The 25,733-nt window shown below is 40.6% G+C and overlaps 1 protein-coding gene across 1 annotated transcript in view; it reads left to right on the forward strand.

The window, feature by feature from the left end:
• The window catches only part of LOC117255300 (voltage-dependent T-type calcium channel subunit alpha-1I-like), a 386,243-nt gene that overhangs the window by 182,649 nt on the left and 177,861 nt on the right, over positions 1–25,733 (forward strand). Inside the window, exons 5-6 of the mRNA XM_078166400.1 lie at positions 10,796–10,893; positions 25,190–25,349. Coding sequence (XP_078022526.1) covers positions 10,796–10,893; positions 25,190–25,349 — 258 coding nt within the window. The remainder of the gene's footprint in view (positions 1–10,795; positions 10,894–25,189; positions 25,350–25,733) is intronic.

The raw sequence follows: 25,733 nt of genomic DNA on the forward strand, positions 1-25,733 counted from the left end.
AAACTTCAATTAGGCTACATCTACAGGCCATCCCGCTTAAAATGTGTTTACCCTTAAAAACATAGATTAAATATTGCCTCGAATAAAATAGCCTACCAGCACAGAAATGTAAATGACATGATTCCTATTTTGTTTTTTCCCTGTGAAAATGAAGCTAACTTGTTTGAAGACTACTTCGACATTGTGGGTAGATGTGATCTTTTACGAAGACAGTGAGAGTAAGATGTACTGAACGATCATAATAATCTGTGCATTCCATGTGGAGATGGGGTTTAGGTCCAGTATGTGTTTAGCCTAGCTAAGCTTAAAAACTAGGGTGAAGGCCAAGAGGCATTTTGTGAAAATCATTTAAATCTTGCAACATTTTTTTTGGTGTTGTGGAATAAACAGATTCAAAACATAGAACTGGACATTTGAGGGTTTACTCGCAAGAAAGCCAAATAATTGGTACATTATGACAATTTACTGTGTCTGACACACAAGCAGTATCAGTTGACACACCTACAGTCTTTCCCATACACACACATTAAAAGGTGTTTCCCGTCACTTAAGCTGCTGTTATTTAGATAACCAGTTCTGGGAACAATCACTTCTCCTCACCTACCCAAATCTGGTCAAAGTCATGTCATGTCAGGTCATCTACACTACAATGGCTATGGAAATCATTGTGTAATGATGTTGTGCATATACACACAATATTTATAAATAAGTTATTTATTGACTTTTCAAACAGGCTATAGCTACTTACTTTTGACATTATTTTCCAACACATTTAATGGAGCTTGATGAGGTATTTTCTTTTGCTGCCAGTGTTTGCTGTAATGCTTTTCTAAATGCATTCAGGTGAAACTGATAAGCTCTTCATTAAAGTCATTTGAAAATTGAAAAATACATCCCTGCTCCTGCAGTTTCCCCTCCCTCATAACCTGTAAGAGATAACACAGACTTAATTGACATCCATCTATATATAGTGCAGTACAGTGCATAGAGGAACAAAAGTGAGGTACAAAAACAGGTACAGAACAAGATACAAGACAAGGTACAAACAATGTGCAATGATAGAGAAATATAAATACAAATAGTGAGTTTGAGATAGTCTGGTTCACTAGGCAGGGGGCAGACATTTGTTGTGAAAACATTTGGGAGAGCTGGAGTTAGCCTTTAGCTGAACATGAACACTTTTTCATTGCCACATTTTCATTTCCTCTCACACCTCCACCAGCATCTCCTCGCTTGGATGGCTTGGTGCTGCAGCTTCAGGCTCAGGTCCTTGTAGCTGGCTAAAGGTTGCACAGCTTCTCTGTAAGAGTGGCTTTGTGATTGTCAGGAAGTTGGTTCTTAAAATCTAGCAATGTCCAAAAGAAAAAGTCTTTGATTTCATTGCTCAGATCGTGATAAAGATCCCAGTGCTGTTATATACCAGCAGATCTACGAGAATTACCATCCTGTTTACTTTGCAGCCTTGTGAGCCTGTAAAGCCCTTTGAGATGACACGCTGTGATTTAGGGCTCAAGCTAATGCTGGCTACATGAACATGTACTTGAATTAGCTGCATCAGCAAGCCTTTGGCTCTGGTTAGTAGAAAGCTATACAATTAGCAACATTTCCTGTCCATCTCTGAAACACCTCGCTGATGTTCAGACGTGTTTTATTTTCATGTATTGTCAGATGTATAAAAAGCATCTAAAAGAGAGCCTGTCCTCCTGTTTGGGGTTGCTTTGCAGTGTATAGGCGTGTTACCAGTGCTGGATAGCAACTTTTTCTGCAACATTCTCCGCCGTTGAATCAGGCTTCACGGAAGGGAATTTCTAAAGCATGAAAACTATACTATGCTGAAAGGTTATTATGCAATTTTTGCTCAATTCTCCTACCTCAGCTTTAACAGTAAGAACAAATAGAAAGGCATTTCCTAAATCATCTGAACTGTTTCAGTCATGTTACACTACATTGTGACCTCTCTTTATCATCACACAGGTCCATGTTTACCTTACAAAGTGGGACCTTAGCCAAGAGTCCAGTTTACGGGGACATAGTCCTATTGGACCACTTACTCTCCCGCTGTGTATTTTCTTTTATAGCAGTATGTTACAAAGTCAGAGGCTTAAATATGATGAGTGTAGAGTCTAACAGGAAGAGATGGGGGAGAACATGTAGGAAGAAGGATAGATAATGTGTCCATAACAGCTTCAGCAGACAGATGGCTTTCATATTTGACAAGATATTCACATGTCCGTGCATATAACACACACACACACACACACACACACACACACACACACACACACACACACACGGGGACATGTGTATGAGTATCTGTACTCAGCTGGAGGTGTAACAGTAGCTCATTAGAGCTCTCACACCACACCACACACTGCAGGAATGTGAGAATGGAAATAATACACACAGAGAGAAAACACACACACAGGGGACAAAACAAATAGGGAAGAAATAAAGAGGATGAAGATGTAAAAGGGGGGGAAAAAGAGAGTTTGAGCAATAAAGGAGGAGATTTAAGAGAGAGTTTGTGGGGTGGAAAAGTCAGTAGAAAAGATAAAAGAGGAGGACAGACGGGAAAAGGTAAAGAGGGAGACGAGTGCGTCAGAGCTGTTGTAAATGAGTGTGTGTCTTGCGAGCTCATTGTCTGCGTGCATGTGTGTGTGTGCCTCTGACTTGCAAACCACTTCTGGGACAGAAGATCTACTGCATCCATTAATCTCTTTTTAATAATTAATGCCATCTTCTCCAGAAGGAGTTTGGCCTGGACTGTGAGACATTTAGTGCTCTCTGGTAATTGCCATATTAGTTTATTCTTGCCTATTAGACCAGTGTACAGCCAGAAGAATGGTCTAAATGTACAGAATCTATTCAGCTGCATTATTTTGCTTTCCAAGGCATTTGTTCGCCAATTATAAACCTTTTTTGCTAATATATGTTGCACCGTAATGTGACTACAAGCAGATTTACTTCTGCTATTAATGTGTGTGTCTGGAACTGTTGTGAGTCTCATCCACCGTAGCAGATAAACGACCGTGCTTCAGAGCCTTTATAAAAGAATTTGGCCTGTATAATTAGAGCGATTAGCTGCTGATTTTTCAGGATTGACCATCATTACCTACTTTTAGCTGCAGATGATAAATTAGTCTCCATCCCCTCATTTTATCAGGTCAGCATCATGTGTAATATTTAATACTATAATATTCACAAACTTAGTCTCCATCCCCTCATTTTATCAGGTCAGCATCATGTGTAATATTTAATACTATAATATTCACAAACTTAAATATGTACAAATATTGTAGTGTATTAGCAGTGTTTTTGATCATTTTAGCCATGCTAGCATTGTGGCTACACATATGCGCTACATTGGAAACTGTATACTAAGTAGTTTCATATCTATTATTCAGCATACTTTTGTGTACATAAACAGTAGTGTGTATCTTTTCAACACATTCTCACTCCGACCTCATCACATATTGACATTTGATCACGGACTTTCCACATCGAGATACGACGTGCAAGGTACCCTGGATGCGTTGGTTGTTGATGTTCTAGTACACCGTGTCAAGTTCTGCCTGTTACATCCATTGTCTGTTTTCAAAATACACTTCTGTTTTCACAGGAAATGTACAATTTGCATACAGTCTCTTTCAAAGTAAACACACTACGTTGTTAGAGCGCCATGAATTGCTTTTCCTTCAACAACAAATGCACATGGTTACATTTTGCCAACACATGCACTTGGTTGGGTTTAGGCAACAAAACCACATGGTTGGGTTTAGGAACAAAAGAAAAACAGGGGTTGGCTTTAAGATCTTACGCAAAGTGAACACCAGCCTCCCAAGTGAAAGTCAGCAGTTGTTGGACCCATCCACCACCCCTCCTGACCGCCCTACTCTGACCTTCAGTGCCTTCACTTTCATTGTTGTCCTGCTGCGTTCCCCCCTGACACCGCTGGGTGAGGTTAAACTATGATGACGACCAGCCACGTATCATGCCAATGTAAAAGGATGGCTTTTTTTACGGTGTACGGTCACTGACCAAGCATTTGATTTTGACGACTTCAGAGTGAGACCAGGTTGATCGGGTATATAATTACCACAGCACTCCCTGAGAGTGTCATTGCCAGTTGCAGATACATAACGATGTGCTAACCTCCGCTCTACCAGTATTCGCAAGCATGACAAACCTCTGGAGTTTTTGGTTTTTCATAATGTATGTAGGAGTAACATTACGATGACTGTTTGGCTGCAAATCGCAGTCAGACTAGTTGTGTTGTGTCATCTTTGTCGACAGATCTTACTTAAATGATCTAAAGGCTAATATCAGCATACTAACAAGCTGGTGTTTAGCAGGTATAATGTGAAATAAAACAAAGCTCAGTAATTATGTAATATGTCATCCATCTGTAATGGTATCCCTACAACAACACTTCATACAATGTTTCCATTTGCACATCAGTCAGCAGACTCAAGTCAAAGGAAATGTACATTTCGTATACTTAGTTCAAATTATTCAATGACAGGATCAGGCTGGTCCACATGCTCCTTTGTTCTCCAGAGAAAAAGATCGTCACCCGTGGGCTGGCTACTACGTACATATAGACTCTGGGTTCTGACCATTCAGGTAGACGCCGGAGGCAGGTAAAGAGGTGCTTGAGGATTTTCCACAGATTAGATTGGAGAAACAATTGTGAACATGCGTTAATGTTCTTCAAGCAATAAATTCTACTAGCTTGACATTTGCTTTACCGCCATTATGAAGTCAACATTTGTGGTTCTGAGTGAAATGTTTGGACAACTAGTGGACTGATTACCATTAAATTTCTTTTGGTAAATGTGGTCAGACATTGATGTTCCCCAGAGGTTGAATTGTTGGAACTTTGGAGATCACCTGACATTTTCTCTAGGGCCATCATCAGGTCAAAATTTTAATTTGTCCAGTACCTTCCGTAATGACCGAATACCTACAAAACTCATTCCCATCAGCTTTGTTTTAAGTGCTAATTAGCAAATGCTAGCATGCTAACACTAAACTGATTTCAATCAGGAGAGACTCGTTCTGAGAGAAAATAATATTTATGTACATGTGCACGTACGTATAAGAAATGTGAAATGTCTTTGGCGATTAGACCCCATCATGATGTCATCTATTCTAGGAGGGTGGTAAAGACGTAGTAGATTAGGGATTACCCCACATACACTGAGCTTAATATGTGAACATGGTAAACATATATAACTGCCAAACATCTGCATGTCAGTATTGTCACTTGTAGTACACATATAACTAATGATAATAATTAGCTGGGTTCTCCTTTTGTTATTACTCTTATAATAATTGTGCTATAATCAAAAAACATTAGACATTATTTGCATCACATACTGTTTATGGAGTGCAGTGTTTGACACCGACTGATGTGAATGGAGCTTTTGAAGAGCGCTGTGCCATGGCAAAAATAATTGCCACTGTTGGGAGCACCAGGTTCATTTAATTGAAGTTAAAGAAAAATATGAGACTAAGTGCTGTGAAGAGAGGCTCCAAGTGGACACAAACTCTCGTCCAATTTTCTAACTTTAATGTGCACTCTAATGTGTCCCTCAGTATTCTCGAGGGTACAGTTACTAAGAGGAGAAAACACTATGCATCACATCACCTTTCAATGATAAAAAACATTGAGTTTCCTTCTGTTTGAATCTGAGGCATCCTGAGCATGAATACTGAATTGTAATGTGTGGAGTCATTTGTACTGATCAACAACCTTATCAAATATTAATTGTGGTCATTTGCAATCATAATTTCCACTTTGGCTTTCAGTATGAAATTTTTAACTCAACACTGCAGATGTACTCATAAAACGTATGTAGTGTTTCGAAGCCTGCCCCTTACATTAGCCTATATCCAACATTCAGAGCCTTCTCCTCGAACAAGCAGGGAAACCCTGAAGAAAAACTCTCCCACTGTTCCACTCTGCTGGCTCCTGGGAGAATATTTCATAATGCCGACTTGTGACAGTGCTTTCTGGGGGTAAAGTAAACGGCAGAGACAGAGAAGCTCCCTCAAGAGAAGAGACACTAGAGAGAGTAAACCCCAGAAAGAGAAGGAGGATGTTTAAGAACCATTTAAAAATCCACATCCCTCCCTCTAACGGCGCTTCGGAACTGAAGTGATCTCGCTCCTCCTTTCATGAAGCTGTTTGCTTAGAGAGCAGCCCTAACTCAAACACAGACAGACACTAAATTTAGTTTGACTTGTGTGTGTGTGTGTGTCTGAGAGTGATGGCCTGTACTGTAAGAGTGTGTGTGGGTTCACAGCTTACATAACTACACTCTTAGGAGCGTGCATGTCTGAGTTGGGGTGTGAGTGTGTATTGGTGTGAGAAACACAGAAAGTGTGTGTGTGTGTGTGTGGCCTCTGTGTTCTGATTTGACACAGCTTTGTGAAAGCCCGCAGTCTGCCCCCAGCACTTTATCTACTTTGTGTGCGTGTGCATGTGTGTGATTTTGTGTTTGGGTGTGATACCGAGGTTATCTCTTTGTACATCTGCTCAGTGTGTAAAAAACTAGGGTATATCGGGGGTGATGTTTTTAGTGTGTGTTTGATTGTGCCAGTGTGTATAATAGACTGTCTTTGCAATCGTGTGTGTGTGTGTTCCATATGTGTTTGTGTGGTCAAAATGAGCCGTCTTATCTAAAATTGCTGCACAAAATTGCTCAAAATGACAGATCGCTATTACATCCTGGGCCACACACGCACACACACACACACACACACACACACACACACGCACCTGTCCTGTCAGTGTACTATAACGCATTATTGAATCAACAACTGTAGGGAGGACGCAGTGCAGTTGAACTTACAGTCAGTCCAGTTCATTTTGGCCTTAAGCTCCTGGTACCAGCTGAACTATTAACACTTATCTTTACCTCCACACACACATACAGGTCTATATCACTAACAGTGCACCATGATCCTGTACCTACAAACTGTAGACAACAGTTTGTCATTACTTTGGAGGAAAAAAAAAAGAGTTGATCTGTTCTGGGTCATTTGTCATATATATATATATATATATATATATATATATTGTATTTTTAATGCCAATATGGGAGCCTAAGATATATTTACTCACTAAAGAGGGGACCTCCATAAACTGCAGAGGGGACTATCTGCACAACCCAATTGACAACCCAAAGTCCCGCCCCCTGATGCAGACTGGCCAATCATAATGTAGCATCAGGCTGGCTCAGACCAGGGTCCAACAACAACACAGCTGTGCTCCATGTCGTTTCAGATTTCCCTCATTTTCAGGCTGGTTTTGTGGATTTGGAGCTAAATGTTGTGCCTGGGGCACGTCGTGTATTAATGATACTCGTTACCTGGAGAGGTTGGAAAAAGATATACGTTTCTTCCCTGTTCCAAAACCAAAATCAAACCCTGAAAAGTGTAGGGTTAGCTAGCTAGCTACTGAAGATATAGCCTACTGAATGTATACACATGCTGCTTTTGCTTTTAAATGATTATAACAGTGGAACAAAGACCGACCCTGCTGTACAGGAACCAGTGAAGGGAAGCATCACTGTGTGTCATTGCAGTGAGTGCAGGCGAATGCTGTTTGACTTCCCCGGGAGGTCCAGGTGCTGGCAGCAGCACGGGAGTGATGCCAAACACTGTTCATCTGCACACACTGCGATGCCACACAGCTGGTTCAATATCAGCAAAGTTTCCCTTTATATTCATTGTCTTGTGTGGCGATCAGCAGTGATGTGGTGGTTCACTTTTACACTGTGGTCTGTAGCCTATAGCTCGGCTTTAGCTTCTAACTGTCTTTGTCTTTTTAACCTGTTGTTGCTGCTGAGTCAGTTTGACATCCTGGATATATCCTTCAAACACAGACTGCAGACCCCTCTGTCTGCTTCTCTCTGGAATCACTCTTTCATTTCTCCAAAGATTTGATCATTTTTCTTTCGGGAGTGCAGTTAATTACAGTGTGGGCTCCATGCTTACTCTGACAGCTCATCGGACCATCATAAAGGGGCGGGGCTTAGTGAAAGGCCAATTGCCAGAGAACATGTTGGCATTGTACGCTTGTGAAAACCATGGATATAAAACATTTGTTTGTTTCTTTACATTTAAGCAGCGCTGCTGTTCCTATGTTGTCATGTTAAGGCACAAAAAACACTTTGGTTTGGAAATTATGTCTTTTGCTTAAAATGTCAAATTCTGGGGGCACAATAGCAGCTGGAAACACAGCGATGACTCGCTGAAAAACAACCAGTGTTGTTTATTGGTCTCACACAGAGGTCTACAGTGTCTGCTGCTTTGCAGTTATCTCACTTAGGTGTCACGCCATCCATCATCCCCTCCAGTCAGCTTATATACAATGTCACTTACAAAACATTGACATGATACATATAAAACATTACAGTGCATTCAATCAGTGGTTTGACAGAGATATACAATTTTCTTTTGGCAGCTGGGCTGGTCTGCACCTGGTTATGTACCTCCTCTCTGTGTGTTTACCACATTCTTCATTTCTTTGGAAAACGGACGGTTAAATTTTATAACATTCAAACATTTTCCATATCTTATATTCCATATCTTGCTTTGCTAATGTACCCCCTCTCAGCCCTCCCTGTGCCCTGGCTTAAACTCCCAAATACAATATATTTCTTCTTCCTTATCGTTTGGAAATGGATGATGTGCTCACTCTGTTCTCTGCACCCACCATAGAAAACTACCTGTCAGATTAGATCATGACTACACACTGAAGAACCAACCTCTGTGATCACACACAAATATGGCTGTATCGAGGTATTCTGCAAACTCCGACCTTACGTCTCACGGCTGGCATGTTTTACTAGCACAGTCTTGTCTGATTTGTAGGGGGAGCTGAAGCAGAATCAGGGCTCAGCCGGCTCCTGTCACCACCAAGGTTACGGTAATACGCTGGCAAGAGGGGAGATTCATATTTCATGGCTCAGTGAGTTGGATCCACACCTTACGGATGCTTTGAGTTTTGGTCACTGAACTGAGGTTTGGTTGCTGGACTGCAAGGGATAAAGAAAACTGTTCTGTTAAGGAATTTCACCTTTGAGCTAATGTGGGAGGAAAGTGCAGCTGCAGGTTTCCACTTTGAAATGGTCACGTTTCCAGCTTTTGAATGAGGTACTGTCCTAATCTGACATTTAATTAAAGTTGGCGGTGCCTTTATTTTCCCAGATCCTGGCAGGAGTTCACCATGACCATGTGTTTCTTTTTTTCAACTTCCTGAGTTACATCCTTACTTGTTCGTGTCATCCATCTTTGAAACCTCGCATGATTCAATTTCAAACTGTGAAACTCCCTCTGGAGCACCAGGAAATTGGAGGATTTTTATGTTACTGTCTATTTCACTGCTATTTTGCTGTCAAAAAATATCTAAAGACTCCTCTCCAGATGCGCAGGTCTAAAGGTCGAAGTGAATAATTGGTTGGGTCTTTTTAAACTCTTGAAAAATCACCTGGTAGGCTCTCCAACCTCTTATTGAAATGAGCTTGTTGGTGTGCTGAATATATCTGAGAGGAGAATATTTGTGTAAAATACCTGAAACTTGCCAAAGTTTTTTGTACTTTTCTTTTTCCCACGTCTTCTTAGCCTGAGAGCAGCTTTCTTCTATTCAGCCAGGTATATGCATATTGCTCTCCTGTCTCTGCCTCTGCTCCTGACATTGTAATTATCTCCAACACTTGATAAAACCCTCAGGCTCACTCCCTCTCCCTCTCTCAATCTTGCTTTATTGCCATCGTTATATAGCACTTAATCATCCCTTGGTGCTTTTCTCTTGTTGGTTTCTGATGTATCCTTTCCTCGTCTCACGAGTTCTCCATCTCCTGTCATTCTCCTGTTTCCTCTTTTCTCTCTCTCTGTCCTCTCCCCGCTTCTCTGCACTCTCACTATCTGTCTTTTTTGCCAATCTCCAGGCAAAGTATGTTTTCCCTGTAATGAATTTGCCAGAAATAGGTCAAATAGCAAACTCCTCACTCCCTGCTTCCCTCCTCTATCTCCATTATTCCGCACCTAGTTTTACTTCAAGCCTGTTTATTCCCTCCACCTCCAATCTCTGCTCCTTCACAAGGCTCTGCTTTCATCGTATGGTTGCTGGTTTAATCTCACGCCTCTCATACTTGTGCACGCCTGCCTACTGACAGGATACACTTTGATGCTTTCGCTACATGCGCTAAAAGGTATATCCAGTTTCGGGGATGCAGGAAGTCTACTGCACTTACTCACTGGTGCTTTGACATCTTCCTCCATCTGTGTCAAAATGATGCTTTTAATGCCAATGGAGCCCTCTGTAACATTGCTATGTAAAGCGATACACCTACACACATTAATATTCATGTTAGGCTGCAAACAAATCGATGGTTTTGTTGTCTCACACTGTGTTTAAAGGCAGTTTCTTGTTGCAAGCTAATGTTGCGAAGTCTACCACTGACCCCTGTTTCTTTGAATGTCTTGCTTTATTAGGTACACAAATTCCAGCTCATTAATTCATATTAGGCCGTGAACAGCAGGACCCCGACTGCGCAAGGGTGTGTGTGTGCGCTTCTGTTTAAGCTTATTATTTGAAAGAAACACAGAGGGAGGAGTACATTAAATCAACACAACTTGGAAGTCGAGATGAAATATGTTCCTCTGCCGTGATCACATAGGTTATGATGTTTGTCTTTTTGCGTTGGCCTAGCTTTTATTTTCTTTGATACCCTTCATAGACTTGTTACCAAGTTTTTCTGTATGTTTTCTGTGTGTTTTCCAGGATGGTTGAATACTCGCTGGACCTGCAGAACGTCAACTTCACCGCCATCAGAACAGTGAGGGTACTGCGGCCTCTCAAAGCAATCAACAGGGTGCCAAGTAAGTCACAACATCACGTCACACTGGGTTTTCCTGTTACTAAACTTAATTCAATGCATCATAATACAATCCGGAGCCAAAAGGAGGGAGTGAACTTTGGTTGCCTTCACATGATAAACGGCCTCAGCTTTGTGCTTCTGACTAAGTGAGGCAGAGAGTTGGTGCCAGCACTGATATGTCATCAGATGATTCTTCTGCTGTTTGTAAAAGAACATTTAAATTCATGCTGAAGGAAAAAAAAAAAAAAAAAAAAAAATATATATATATATATATATATATATATATATATATATATATATATATATATATATATAAATGTATATATGTGAAAACAGAGAGATGAAAGGATGTTCATTAAAGTAATGCCTTCTTTGGCTCTCATTCAGCACCATGGACAGCTGCTGTCTATCTGAGGTGCTGAACATGAGTCACTGAGCCAGAAATACCTCAACTGAGAACACGTTCAGATTAGATGACAACAAGCTATACTTATGACGTGTTGGTCAGAGTGGGATTTGGCTTTGAGCTGATTACTGTAGAGCCGAGGTGATTTTTAACCACTGTATCATACAACTAATCAAAATTTGATTCGTGGCACTATTTTTTTTTTTTTTTTGTACAATACCATGTAGGGCTGCCCCCGACTAAGAATTTTCCTTGACAGCCAATACTTATTTAGGGCCATTAGTCGACTAGTCATCTGCATGTTTACGATATTTAAATTATTAAATGATATAGTTTGTTGGTTTGAGTTGAAGGTGTGAGAAAGAATAGTATCAGTAACATTGTTAACACTGTGCTACATTACAGAGAAATACAAAACCGTACTAATGAACCTTCATTAATATAGGCCTATATTTTATCTACAAGTGCACGTCACACACTGAGCGAGCCGCCTGTTAATGATGCTGTGGGCTAATGGGCATGTAAATTATTAAATTATTTTGAAAAGGTGAAGCTCTGAAAAGAGTTTGTTTGTTTGTTGTCTGCAACTAAGCAACCAATGAAATCTCCTAAGGCCTAATCAACAAAAGAAAACCCAAACTAACCAGCAGATAAAAACTCACTTGATTTACAGAACCGGACAACAAGACAATACTAAGCTCCCTGACTAGCTACAAAACAGGAGAACAAGTCGAGCAAAACTAAAAGGCAGAGAACCCCTCCAAAGCTTGGACTATATACATTTCAATTAACAAATGTCAGTGGCAAACAGTCTTAAGCCTTGATTGAAGTTTTCTTGGAGTTTGTCTCAGATGAGTGATGCATAAAAACTAAATGCAAACTAAAAGCATGCTGGTCCCAGGCGATCCGAGAGGTCCGAAAGCTTCATGATATAGCAGCAGAAGATACTGAAGATAAATGTAAAATGAAACAGAAACAAAAGACAAATGGATTTAGTCGGTATATCAGATTGAGTCGATCCTAGATGAAATTATGTGTGTTGATTTGACCACAGTATCAGCGAGAGCTTTGTGTTTCCTAGCAGAGGCTGAGGTCATAATGAGGATGTGAATGGGTGCTTACTAGTATACTCTGAAGCCTTGGTTCACATTCCATTTACCCAGTTGTTACAAACTTTTCCAAACTTTTCTTTCCTCAAATCCACAATGAACTGAGGTCTCACATTCATGAACAAACTAGCATGTGCACATGAATAGGCAGCTGCTTTGGTCAGCTGGCAGGTTGCCCTGGAAGTAGCTCCCTATGCAGCATTGGAATTTTCTTTTTAGTTCTATAAACTTGAATCATGCTTTAGTCAGCAGCTGCTCCACAGGTATTGTAGAAATAATCAGGTGAGAAAAACAGAGTGCGAATTAGATTTTTTTTTTGTAATTATGGAAACATCTAAGAACACTGCACTGTATCTCAGCAGTTTTATTTCACAAGGACCACAGTGATGACTGTGAAGACATTTTATCTTTTAACAGTAGCTACAGTCTGTGAAGTCACCTTGGTCATTAATTCAGCTTTTCGTCTCTTTAACTGTTTTCTATATTGAAGTACAATAACAAACGAACAAAGAGAAGTACAGACACTCAGACATATGCAGACATTTTCCCTACGATTTCGAGTGTCTCAAATATGGATGATGGTGCAATTTAAAGTTTAGTTTGAAATTTTAATATTTTTTGTACGGCTGGGAAAAACAAGTGCAATCACCAAGGTACATAAGTAAGAAGAATTCAGCAAAACCCTGGATTATGTTCAATGACAACATTTCAATGTTTCATTTCAACGCTTTTTATAATCTTGTTGTTTACAATATATGTGCACGGCAACTACGATATGGCTTAACTCAGGGGTTTTTCATGGTTGTGGCAGTTAAACTATGGCTGTGGTGGATTTAGGGAACTTAAACACCTGGTTAAAGTTGGGGAAAGATTACAACTAAAGTACAAAAAAGAGTACAAATACACTGCCCTATCCACCAGCCCACCCTTAACGTACTTGTACATTTACCTTGCTACAGTAAGGGCGCACCACTTCCTGCGTTTGCACTAAGTGTTAAAGGGACAGACAGTGTCCGTTGCCGAGTATTAGAGATATCAGCTATAGAGATGTCTGCCTTCTGTCCAATAATGGAACTAGATGGCACTTTGCTTGTGGTGCTCAGAGCGCCAAAAATACATCTGAAAAACTTCACAGCAATGTCTCTTTGACCCCGTTCCTCAAGATAATCCACAGACCTTTTTGTCAGCAGTTTCACGTAGAAACTTTTTTGTTTCTGCTGAACTACACCCACTAACCATAACACCTCGCAGAAGGAAGTGTGCATCTACTCATGGATGAGAGGCTCAAAGCATCAAAAATACATTTAAAAAACTCAACAGCAATCCAGAAATCATGACCCAATTAATTAAGATAATTAACAAATTTAACAAATAAACAAATTTCTACCTACCATACTACACCCACCGTCTGTATCACTGCGCAGAGGGAAGTGTGCATCTACTGCTAGCTCACCTAGCTCAGCCAAGGAGGACGCCAATCAAAAAAAATCTCATGCCATCATGAACATGAGCCTCTCGTCCATGAGTAGATGCACACTTCCTTCTGCACAGTGATACAGGTAGTGGGTGTAATAGTTCGGTAGAAAGAAAAAAGTTCCCACATGAAACTGCTGACAAAAAGGTCTGTGGATTATCTTGAGGAATCGGGTCATGATTTCTATAAAGAGATTTTGCTGTTGAGTTTTTCAAATGTACTTTTTTGATACTTTGAGCACCACAAGCTGAGTGCCATCCAGCGCCATTGTATCTGGGAGTGGGCAGACTCGGCAACATCAGCCATAGAGATGCCCAACACTCGGCAACTAACACCAAAACAATCTAGATAAATAGCATTACACGTAAGAGGAAATATATGTATTTTTTATTTGGGGTTGAACTGTCCCTTTAAGCATAGACTAAGAAATGTGAAGTGCTGAATCATCCAATATATATTCAGTTCTTAGGACACTGACCTTCAGATTTTAGACATCAACACTAATATGTTTCTGTTAACTTTATCAAAAATCCTGTCCTCCAACTACTGATTAGGGTACTCATTAGTTCGTCATGGCACTGCACTTCCTCTTTTAACCATTCTTTGTTCAGTTTCAGTTAAAAATCTGCACAGAATGGATGAAAAACAACTCTTATGATTGTGAGACTGGGTCTGGTGTTTACAGCTCCATCTTGCTTGCAGATGCCTCCTGTCCTGGTATTGATTGTGACACAAATGCTGCTGTACTGATACCGAGCCACACCATTGTTCATTCTGGATCAAATGGGCCGCATGAATCAGCACCATTGTAACTGCAGCACCATGCATGTCGACACAAACCTGACTGCCAAACGCAGCCCAAATGCCTCGTTGTCTTGGCTGTGATTATGTAATTTTGATTGTGTATCTGTTGTTTCTATGAGCTGGCCCGGTGCTTTGCAGGTGCAGATGCAGTTTCGCTTGTGGGCAAATTGATTTTGTCTTTCAAACAGTGATGGACATCTGCACAAAAATAAAAACGGAAAGAGTAAAATTTCAGCACTACGGTCACATTTCATCTCTGTTCAGCCGGTGTGTTATATACTGTGAGCTACACAAGTAGTTTGATCCTGTGTGAGGAAACAAATCCCAAAGTACACCAAGCACACAGGGCTATTTAAGTTCCTAAAAAGCAATTTGAGTCACCCTGAGCTGTTCTAATTTGGACAAAATGTCCTCAGCACCCAAACCCATCACTGGAGCGATGCTCAAACGTTGTGAAGTGCGTTTCCGAGAGAGCTGCTTAGTCTCTGTCCTTTTTGATGAGAATAATCAGAGCTCGCTTCTACTTGCTTTTGTGCTTTATGGGTCTAAATTGCACCTAGCAGGCAATAATTTTAAGAAGCTATGAGTACTCTCTAAGTCGGATATGCTGGTGCTTGAAGTTAATGTTGTTTTGCTTCCTTCATGAGTATAATTGCTAAACCTCCCACTGCTCATAAATCTGCAACATAAACTATTCGAGCAATTTAGTTTTTTCTTCTCTGAAAGCAGGTGGAGCGAATTTGTTGTTCACAGGGAAATGTGTGGTGATTTCTGTATTTGTCACATACATGAGCACGCACACATGGTGGGCATTTAAACATGCATATGGTCACAGGGAGACATTAATGTGCCTGATGCGTCATCATATCCAATAACATTGCCAGTCCTTCTCCACTGTACCCCTCTGTCTGTCTACTTTTCTGTATTTTTGTTTCTCCTGTCTGTTGCTCTGTTGAAATACTTTCAAGTGAAAGGAGAGCAACAGTTTTGTAATTCTTCATCCTTTTTTATTATTTCTTTCTGTCTGTTCTGCCTCTGTTTCCTCCATTATTTCTCCATCCATCTGACTGTCTGCTCCCTCCACTGTTTGAACATCATAATGCTAATCCTATAACCTCAAGCGTGACCATGACCTTTCAATTCTTATCAGGGTAGTTTTAGTTGCCCTGTGTGTAACTTTCGGAAAGTCCTTGTTATTGGTGAAATCTGCAGTCATCGTCCTGTCAAGGACCTGGGTATCTGCCCAACGTGACATGCATTATGACTGACTGGATGTCAAGTAGCATTATGTTGATAGAATGGAAAATGCCAATTAGTTTATCAGGTAACGTTATGGAGAAGCCAGCGGAAGGTCTATGCCACTTAGCTAATTTAGTTAGCTTGTTAGTTAGCCTACTCGGCTAGCTGTAACTTAGTTACACTACCATGGATCTGGTGTTGGTAAAGCAACTGCAAACTAGCCCAGGAAGTCTGGATGAATTAGTTGATGTTAATCACTGAACACAGTTTTTTGCTACATTAGCTAGCAAGCAATTTCTCCACGTTAGAAAGCAAGCTAACATTTGCTAACATTAGCCAGCTGAAACCACAATATCGCAATATATTTTACATGTAAGTTTGTCCTCTAGGATTTGTTTCAGCACTAGGGGCAAAGAAATTCTGAAATGGGGACCTTTATTTGATGAATTTATTGTTTATTAGACAGAAAATGAGAGAAAAATAAGCCAGTGCACCCAGCGGCCCTTCAGCCACTTCCCAACACCTGCAAATTACTTCCCTGGGAGGAGTTTGGATGGCAGCTCTGGATATGGACCGTAGACGAAAGAAATCCCACCACGAATGAAGGTCCATCACTGAGCCACTATTGCAAAATGCTGGTCATTTGTTTATGTTAGCAGACTCCATTTCTAACCTAACGTTAGCTAGTGTTGCACACTGTTAGCACTGTAGCAGAGCTGAGAGGCAAGGCACTTGTGAGCACACATAACATCACCACAAAATTTGTCCCAGGTTCTTTACATAGAAGGCAGGCTGTTAAAGACAACCACCAAAGTTGAGGATGGTCTCAGTTTTTTAAGGTACGTTTCATTCTGTTTACCAGTCGGCAGTAAAAAGCAATTAATACATGTCAAACTTTAAATAAAGAACCTTTATCTCGAACAAACCATAAGTGACGGATTACAAAACATCCATGAGTCATTGTTTGCATAAGTCATGTGGTTGGAAGACAAACAGTCACTATTTGGTTGAGGTGTGAGAAGTTGTTGTTGTGTTATAGTGTACATGTATATAAAGAGAGATATTTATTTAGTGTGAGAGGAGCTGTGCTCACCAGATGCCATGAAACTAAACATTCTTAACATTGCACTCCACAGTGTAACAAAGCAAATACTAAACAAAAGCGATCTATAAAATGTTCCACTCTGTAGGTTTTGCATTGCAAGTTTGTGTTTCAGACTTTCATTAGGCTACATCCCTAATGGCTACCAATGTTTTTGTGCAAGTTGGACTTAATTTGCAATTGAATGGGTTGCACGGCTCTCTGCCGGGATGAAACACAAACAAGTTATTTAAGTCTACACCATGTTTACAGCTGTAATCTGGGAGTTTTATGAGTAGCGGTGACTTTTTATTCACTGAGCTTCCTTTTTGACATTTAAAAGGCAAAATGTATTGTACCAGCCTATCTGTAACACAGCTTAGAAACAAGCCAGAAAAGAAGTAGTGTAAGAAAGTCAAACATTCTGTACAATAGAAAGGATAATAGAAAAAAGACCTCCCCTTGCACTAGATTGATGCTTTCTTTGTGGTTTATTCAGCAACATTTCAATAAGGATTCTGACTTTGGATTAAAGAAGCATAAAATAGAAGAAGAAGCAGGTGAGAAGGGAAAAGAAGAGACACAAAGAGAGAGACAAACGAGGGAGGGAGGCAGGGATTATCCAGCTCCATGAAGGATGGGAGAAGATGGACGAGAGGAAGAGAGGGATGATGAGGGAAGAGATGCCGGGGGGACTCAGATGAGCATGCTATTACGATGACGAATAGAGCTAGGAGACAAGTGCAAGGAATGGAGGGAAATGGAGATAAAATGAGCGAGGGACAGAGAGGACGGAGGACCAGAAAGTGGAAGATCAGAAAAAGGGAGATGATTAGATCTTAGAGAAAAGGATGAGGCGATCCAACCGCTGCACTTGTGTTTTTTATTATTACTTTGTGTACTGAAATACAGGTGGATTGACAAGCACTGCTATCACAACAATTATTCATACACAAACACACACAGACAATATTGCAATACATTGTCTTCAACTTTAATGAACTGCTGTTGGCTGAGGCATAAATCCCAATGTTGCAATTTCCCTCAGACCTTGAGTATAAAGAAGACGGCAAAACACACATACCACTTGAAGCCGTCACGGTCCCATGTATTGTACCTTCAAGACATTTGGAGTAATTGGATGGATTCAATGTGCCAGCCATTAATGCAGACAAATCTGAGGCTCATTTGAGAGACTGGAATAAAATGGCAGCCTGTTTACCAAAAATGTCATTGTAGGTTTTACCTTTGGCTGGTGAATCCTTGTTTAGCCATGGTAATTACTTCATTCGAAAATAACTAGCCAGAAGCTCTCACAGCTGTTCCTGGAGAAAGCAAAATTAAATGTGGCTGTTTGTAGGAGGATATTGGAGAACTATTTGGCACACAATTAATGGTCAGTGCAAATGTTCAGAGCAAGTGCAGGGAGCAGTGATCCCTTTATTTAGCAAGGCAGAAAGCAACAGGGTGGAGGTTGCGGTTGGATAGACATCTGTCAACTTTCATTCTGGAGATGGGAGATTGTCCAACATTGTTTTTATTTATTCACCAGTGACAGTGCACATAAGTAAAAACTTATCAGTTTTCACCTCAATGTAAATGTGCCAGAATTGGCCAATGAGCTAAGTCCCTGGGTAGGCTGTTACAAATTATAACAATTTTTTAGTGGAAGTTGAAATATCCGTTGAGGTCTCCTCCTCTCCAAAACTGATGAACCTGGTGATTTCAATCTGTAAAAATACCAAACAGTTTCAGGTTTAAAAATCTGTGTTTTTGCGTTGATGCTCTTTGCGATCAGGCTGCTATCCATGGCCACGTGAAAACATAAATGGCCCTATCAACAGCCAGTGTTTGGTTTGTTTGTTCTGGGCCACTCCCTCTGTTGTTAGGTATGGTGTTATATGTCTAAAGTTACATTTGATAGCACTGGCTACCTTTTTTAATATGCTTTTTAAATTGAAATGTAGAATGATCCCATAGTATTTAAAATCAGATACCAACTTAAGCTTTTCTCCTTTAACAAAAAATCCAATTGGTGAGTCTCTGTTGTTTTTCATGTGAAAGACATACAGTTCTGTTTATGTTCAGGTGTAAACATGAAATGCTGAACCAATCAGATACATGGGCCATGGCCGCAGTTAACTTGTTTGCAGCTTGTTGTTTGTTTTAGCATGCAGATAAAGAACTGTGTCATCAGCGTACATTCTGTATCTGTGTTGACATATGGGTTGACTAAAGGCAGATCACTCATATACAAGCTGAACAAAATAGGCCCCAGTGTAGAACCTTGAGGAACATCAATTGAGTGTCGCTGATACATGCAATTTGCTTCCTGTTTGTTAGATATGAGTTCATCCATTTAATGGCACCAGTGTTTTCAATCATGCTAGTAGCGTGGCTGGAGGGTTGGCAATCAGCTGCTTGGTCTGAACTGAAATGTCTCAACACCTATTCAATGAATTGCCCAGAAATTTGTTTACAGATATTCATGTCTCCCATAATTGTTACATTGTAGTTGTAAACCTAGGTTGTTGTACACATAGGCTTTAACCACAATCTTTCCCAAAATGTTTTACTTGCCTTAATAGCAGACATTTTTTGACTTGCCACATGTCCCAGTAAGCCGTTACAGTGTGCCAGTGAGTCAGTACGAGCAATTCCAGGACCCTGAGATTGAAGCACCTATACAGAATTTAGCCAGCATAATTTAATTATTTAAAATGACTATTTTCCAACTCTGACATGTCAAAATGTGTTCTGTGAAAAAGGCCTCTATCTTGTTGATAAGCACCGTCTTTCCCTACACTTGATACAAAGCTGATAGAGTCGGTCCATGAAAGCATAAAAGCTTTCTTGAACTGGTGTAAAACGACATCCTAATGATTTATAAAGTATCGACAGGAAAATTATTAATTATATAAAAATTAAAGTGTCAAGTTATTTGGTAAACTACCAGCCACAGTGGTCCCAGGATAAAAAGGTCAGTTTATAACAAACAGAGTTGTGCGCTGCGCCAGCATCAGCTGCCAAAAGCCACTTATTTCACTCCTCTTTATTTGTTGGATGAATAAAGAAGCAATTCTCTCCTTTATTAAAGACAATTTACCACAGAGCTCATCTCAGGGGTAATTCAATCTCCATGCTGCAGGAGACACACATACACACCAGCATATGCAAACACACTGCACAGGCAACAAAAGCAATGATGCAAAACCGCAACCAATGCAAAGCCACAAACATTCGCATACACACACTTGTAAGCGCATATGGACTGAATGTGCACACACTCAGTGGAGGATGTGTGAAGTGAACAGAAGAGTCAGTTAATGGGACGCTAATGGAAATTATCCAGGCCTGGTTCCCACTGGCCACAGCTTAAAGGACTGGGCCTGTTTACTACATTACCCACCCCTCTGGGAAATGCTGTATTAGCAGCCAAGGTAACAGCCACAGCACACTTTCTCTCTGCCGCCCCTCTCTTTTTATTTATTCTTTTCATTTTTATTCTGTTTATTCTCACTTCTAATCTAGTTTGCACTTTGCTCATTTCCTTTTTCTTTGCTCCTAACATTGCCCTCCCCCCGTCCACAGATGCTCCCGCAGTCTGCTGTAAATGTTTGAAATGATTAAAGTTGCCTTTTATATAAAGCAAACATTTGTTATTCCATTTAACCAATATTTAATGATCAAATAACCAGGATAACTTTAACTTAGATATAACTTTGATTTTACTTCCTGTAGGAAACAATTTTAAATCTTTTCATCTTTTAATTACATCTTGAACTTTGGCGAAAAACTGCGATAAAATGCCCTTTTATTTTTTTTATGTATCCCTGCTTTGTATACTTTATGTCTCTTTGGCATTTGTCTTTTTTATCTTTTCTTTTCTTTTGGAAACATTACATAAAGTTTACTATCATTGCTGTTGATTAATTGTAATTTAATATTAGAGTGTCTTGAGTGATATTGCAACACTGTGAGTCGCTGCTAACTTCAAACAGACTTGATCATTCTGAAAAGAAAACAGAAGAAGAGACATCTGCTTCAACTTTCTCAAAGGAAATCGAGTTCTGTGATGTGTACTATCTGGCACCAACACAGCCAGGGTTAACTTCAGTTCCAGTAGAGTTCAAGTCAGTATAATTTAGTTTGATCCAGATCAAAATTACTTGATTTGAATAACATTTTGCATGTGTGTTTGAAGCCCATAATTCCACTAATTAGAAAAATAGAATGCTAAAATAGGGCCATTGATAGAAATCTTTCAAATTTTTGTCACTTTTTAAAAAATATTTAGCCTTGACTGGCAGTGACAGCTAACGGTTTCATACCCACAAATGGTTAGATATTTACATTAAAAACCCAAATTACATAACTGTGTAGTGTGTAATGAGAGAGGAAGGACATATATTTTTCCCAACAAAAGTGAAATCTTATCCTTTGAGGGGGATTTAAATTTTATCATGAGACGTGCATTTACCAGTTGTGATTGGCCACCACATTCAGTGCTGAAGAACATTTCACATAAGGAGATATGACACCAGAAAATTTCATCCACAAATAGGTGAATACTTTATAACTCCCACAGAATACATACATAACATTTAAAATACACATGTCCACTTTCATGGAAATGTTACATATTTGATGTCTTTTATTTTAAATACACACCAGTCAAGTATAAAAGTATCATTAAAAGCTATTCAAGACTTTACAGCTTACTTATCTTCCACTTCTTCAGACTGAAATATCTTAAGTCATACCGACATTTGGCAGGACCCCTGGGAGAGGGTCTGAGGACCGCCTGCCCACTTACTCTTGATTAGTCAGCTAAATGCTGTATCAATCCCCCATCTATTTTACAGATAGAGTTTAACCCCTGGTTTAGTTTCCTTATACAGATCAGAGCCAAATTAATGGGCCATGGGATCACAATTAGTGTGGAGATTAGGGATTGATTAGCTAATTATGATAATACGAAGGCTTATATGGAAATGCTGGCATAATGCCTTAATTTTTTGCACGGGCAAAAGAGTAGGAGGGATGAGAGAGAATGCATCTGTGTGAAAGAGAGAAAGAGGTAAAGAGATGAGACTTTTTAGAGTGTGTTTGTGTGTGTTTCTTTGTGCGAGTACACAAATTATACAGATGTGTTTCTTCCATTTACTATGAAAAGACATGAAAAATCTGAATCTGTTGCTGGTCCACACATCTTTCTTATTGGTTTGCATTTGGGATTTGAAGGAGCAGTGCACAGGAACAAAAAAAAAAAGAATCCCACACAGAACAGAGGTTATGATATTTTAATCCTAGTTATATTAGCACAGGCTCCCCCGTCTACTGGACTCTTTGGGTAATGCTTTCCTCCAATCACAAGCATGCGTCTGCCCACAAAAATGTGCATAAATGTAGCTGACACCACTGTTGTGGGGCTCCTAATGGGGGTAGATGAGTCACCTTACAGGGATGAGGTCCAAAGACTCGCCGAATGGTGCAGAAAGAAGAACCTGGTGCTCAACACTGGAAAACAAAAGAGATGGTGTTGAACTTTTGGAGGCATAGAGCAGATCCAGCACCCCTCGTCATACATGGAGATAAAGTGGAGAAGGTCTCCACTTTTAAGTTCCTGGGGATCACCATCTCCCAGGAATCTACCTGGGCTGCAAACACCACAGGAGTGGTCAAGAAGGCCCAGCAGAGACTGCACTCTTTAAGACTGCTCAGTAAAAGCGGATTGAAAAACAACCTGCTGGTGACCTTCTACCACTCCAACATTGAGTGTGCTGGCGTACTGAATCATTGTGCGGTACGCTGCCGCAGACAGGAAGGCCCTCCAGAGGGTTATCAGGTGATCAGCTGTCCCCTGCCCTCTTTGGAGGACATCTCCAGCTCTCGGTCCCTCAGTAGAGCCAGGAGGATCAAGGACAGTTTCCACCCCTGTAATAAACTCTTTGCACTACTGCCCTCTGGAAGGCACTGGAAGACTTGACCACAGCTTCTTCCTCCTGGGCCATTAGATCTGTCAGTGCTGCTAAGCTGAACCACCTCACATAAACTAATAGGTGCAATATTCTACCATGGTGCCCTTGGGCAGTACATTTTTTTTATGACTTTAAATATTTATTAAGTAGTTTTTAGTGCATCTGTGATTTTATATGTTGCTCTCTTAGGTATGGCATTTTAATTTCATTGCACTGTGTAATGACAATAAAGGCATTCTTTTCTATTCTAGCCAATCTGGACATGTCTACCTGAATACATGCGGACCCCGCAGTATATACAGTATATATAATATATAAGTGGTGTAGTAAGGACAGTGTCCCTGGGTAGGTGGATGTGCCTGTGCTAATAGAACTAGGGTTACAGTATTGTAACCTTTGTTCTATCTCACACAGGTCCACCCTCTACCAGACTTTATGGGTTCATTGGGTGGAGCCTGATGAATGACCGTCCTGTTGTGACGTATCATTGACCTAGCTACACACATCCTGACAGGCTAAAGGTTAGTGGAAGGACAGTGTACCCAGGTAGATGGCTTCGCCTGTGCTTACAGAACTAGGGTTACAATACCATAACCTTTGTTCTATCTCACACAGGCTCCGCCCTCTACTGGACTTTATGGGTACAGTGGGTGGAGCCCAATACTTGGACACCCTGCGGTGGAAAGACAACGATAGACACCCTGCACAACTCATTTCCTGGGCCATCTAGGAGCAGAGTAACATGTCGGGGTATCATGCCCAAAAGGGAATCCGTTAAAACACAACTGAGACATGCCCGAGCCTTTTCATCAATCTTGTGTCCTTCTAGCAAGCATAGACCCTGGATTTTTGATTTGACGGTTATGTTTATGCATATTTCAGTGGGCAAATGCATGCTCCTGATTGGAGGTGGGTATTACCCATAGAGTCCAGCAACGGGTGGAACCTGTCACAATCAATACATCACCCTCAAAATACAAAAAGCATGCATGACTTTTTGTTAGTGTGTCTGTACATGTCAGAAACGTTGTCTGAACATATGATGTAGCTTTTTGTTTATTTGTTAACACGTGCTCAGCTCACTCAGTTTTGACACTCAACTAATACCTTCAGGCAGCATAATATTAATCAATTGATGAGAGCAAAAAAATATGGAGTATGGAGCTGACTGGTCAGCCAGGGTAATGTGTGTGTAGACTGTCTGCGTTCCTGTTCAGTGGCTGCCTCTGTCAAAGTCAGTGCATTGTGTATCAAAAGGTCAACAAGGCTGTCCAATCACAACACTTCTTTCAATTGTGGAAGAGGTATGCAGTTATCTTTCGCCTATAACTTGAGGACACATCTAACGTTCAATATCCTCTGAAACCTCTGAGTATCCCAAGATCTGTTGGGCAATGGTGAAATGAGGAATTTGTATTAAGGCAAATTATAATGGAATCTACAAAATGCTTTATGGTTACCACCCACAAATTTTTATTTCACTGTTGCTGTGCTTTCTAAATTATTTCTTGGCAATGATCAGACGCAAACCGTTCTCAAAAGAACAAGTAGTATGCAGCCTGAGAGTATTACAGAACCTGCCTACGTAGACCATTTGAGCAGGTCGGGGTGGCTGTGGCTCAGAGGTAGAGCGGGTCGTCCACTAATTGGAAGATTGGAGGTTTGATCCTGGGCTCCTCCAGCCCGCACGTTGAAGCATCCTTGGGCAAGATACTGAACCCCAAATTGCTCCGGTGGCTGTTCAATTGGTGTGTGAGTGCAAATGAATGGTTACTGAGTGGTAGGTGGCACCTTGTATGGTAGCCTCAACCACCAGTGTGCAAATGAGTGAATGTGACATGTAGTCTAAAAGCACTTTGAGTGGTCAGAAGAATAGAAACGCTCTGTACAAGTACAGTCCATTTATCACTTTGTTGATCTGGGGAACAAGCACAAGTTCAGCTCACTGTCCTTCAGTCAGCTGAGGGTTATATTTCTGTAGGCCATGTCCTTCGAAGAAATTGGATTTCTAAGTACTGCTGGACTCACCTTTGTGCCAACAGGGAAAGTGTCAAAACTTCAGATAGTCAATCCACTTGCTGGTTCAAAGCTACGATTATAGATGGGTCACATTTAGCTGAGGAGAAGAAGTGAAAGTAAGTTATTTTGTATGGAGGGTAAGGGTTACATCGTGTGTGTCATGTTTCTATGTCTGTCTTTTCAGGCATGCGAATCCTCGTGAACCTGCTGCTAGACACTCTGCCCATGCTGGGCAACGTCCTCCTCCTCTGCTTCTTCGTCTTCTTTATCTTCGGCATCATCGGCGTGCAGCTGTGGGCAGGGCTGCTAAGGAACCGCTGCTACCCGGAGGAGAACTTTACACTGTGAGTCACCGTCTGGTCTGTGTGTGTGTCAGTGTGTGAAAAAGAAATCGTGAGAAGTGTGAGACAATGTCATGCTCCAGGATCTGAGATGTTGGTCTGTTAGCTTTAAAATGTATCTGCAAGTGTGTGTAATATGTACACACTAATATTAGTTTGTGTTTCCATGCTGTGTCAGGTTGTTTGTGTAATGGTGCAAATGTGAGATAGTTTTAGCTGGTGAAAACACAAGTATACATGCATGAGAACACACTGTTGCCACATTATGCGCTTTTTTTAGCGTATGTGTGTGTCAGATTGTGTCTGTTCATGGGTCTGTCACCCCACCTCTCATCGTGACACAAGAAAATTACATCATCTTCTCAATTTACTGATATTATCATAGAC

Source organism: Epinephelus lanceolatus, chromosome 3 (assembly GCF_041903045.1).
Source record: "Epinephelus lanceolatus isolate andai-2023 chromosome 3, ASM4190304v1, whole genome shotgun sequence".
NCBI lineage: Eukaryota > Metazoa > Chordata > Actinopteri > Perciformes > Serranidae > Epinephelus > Epinephelus lanceolatus.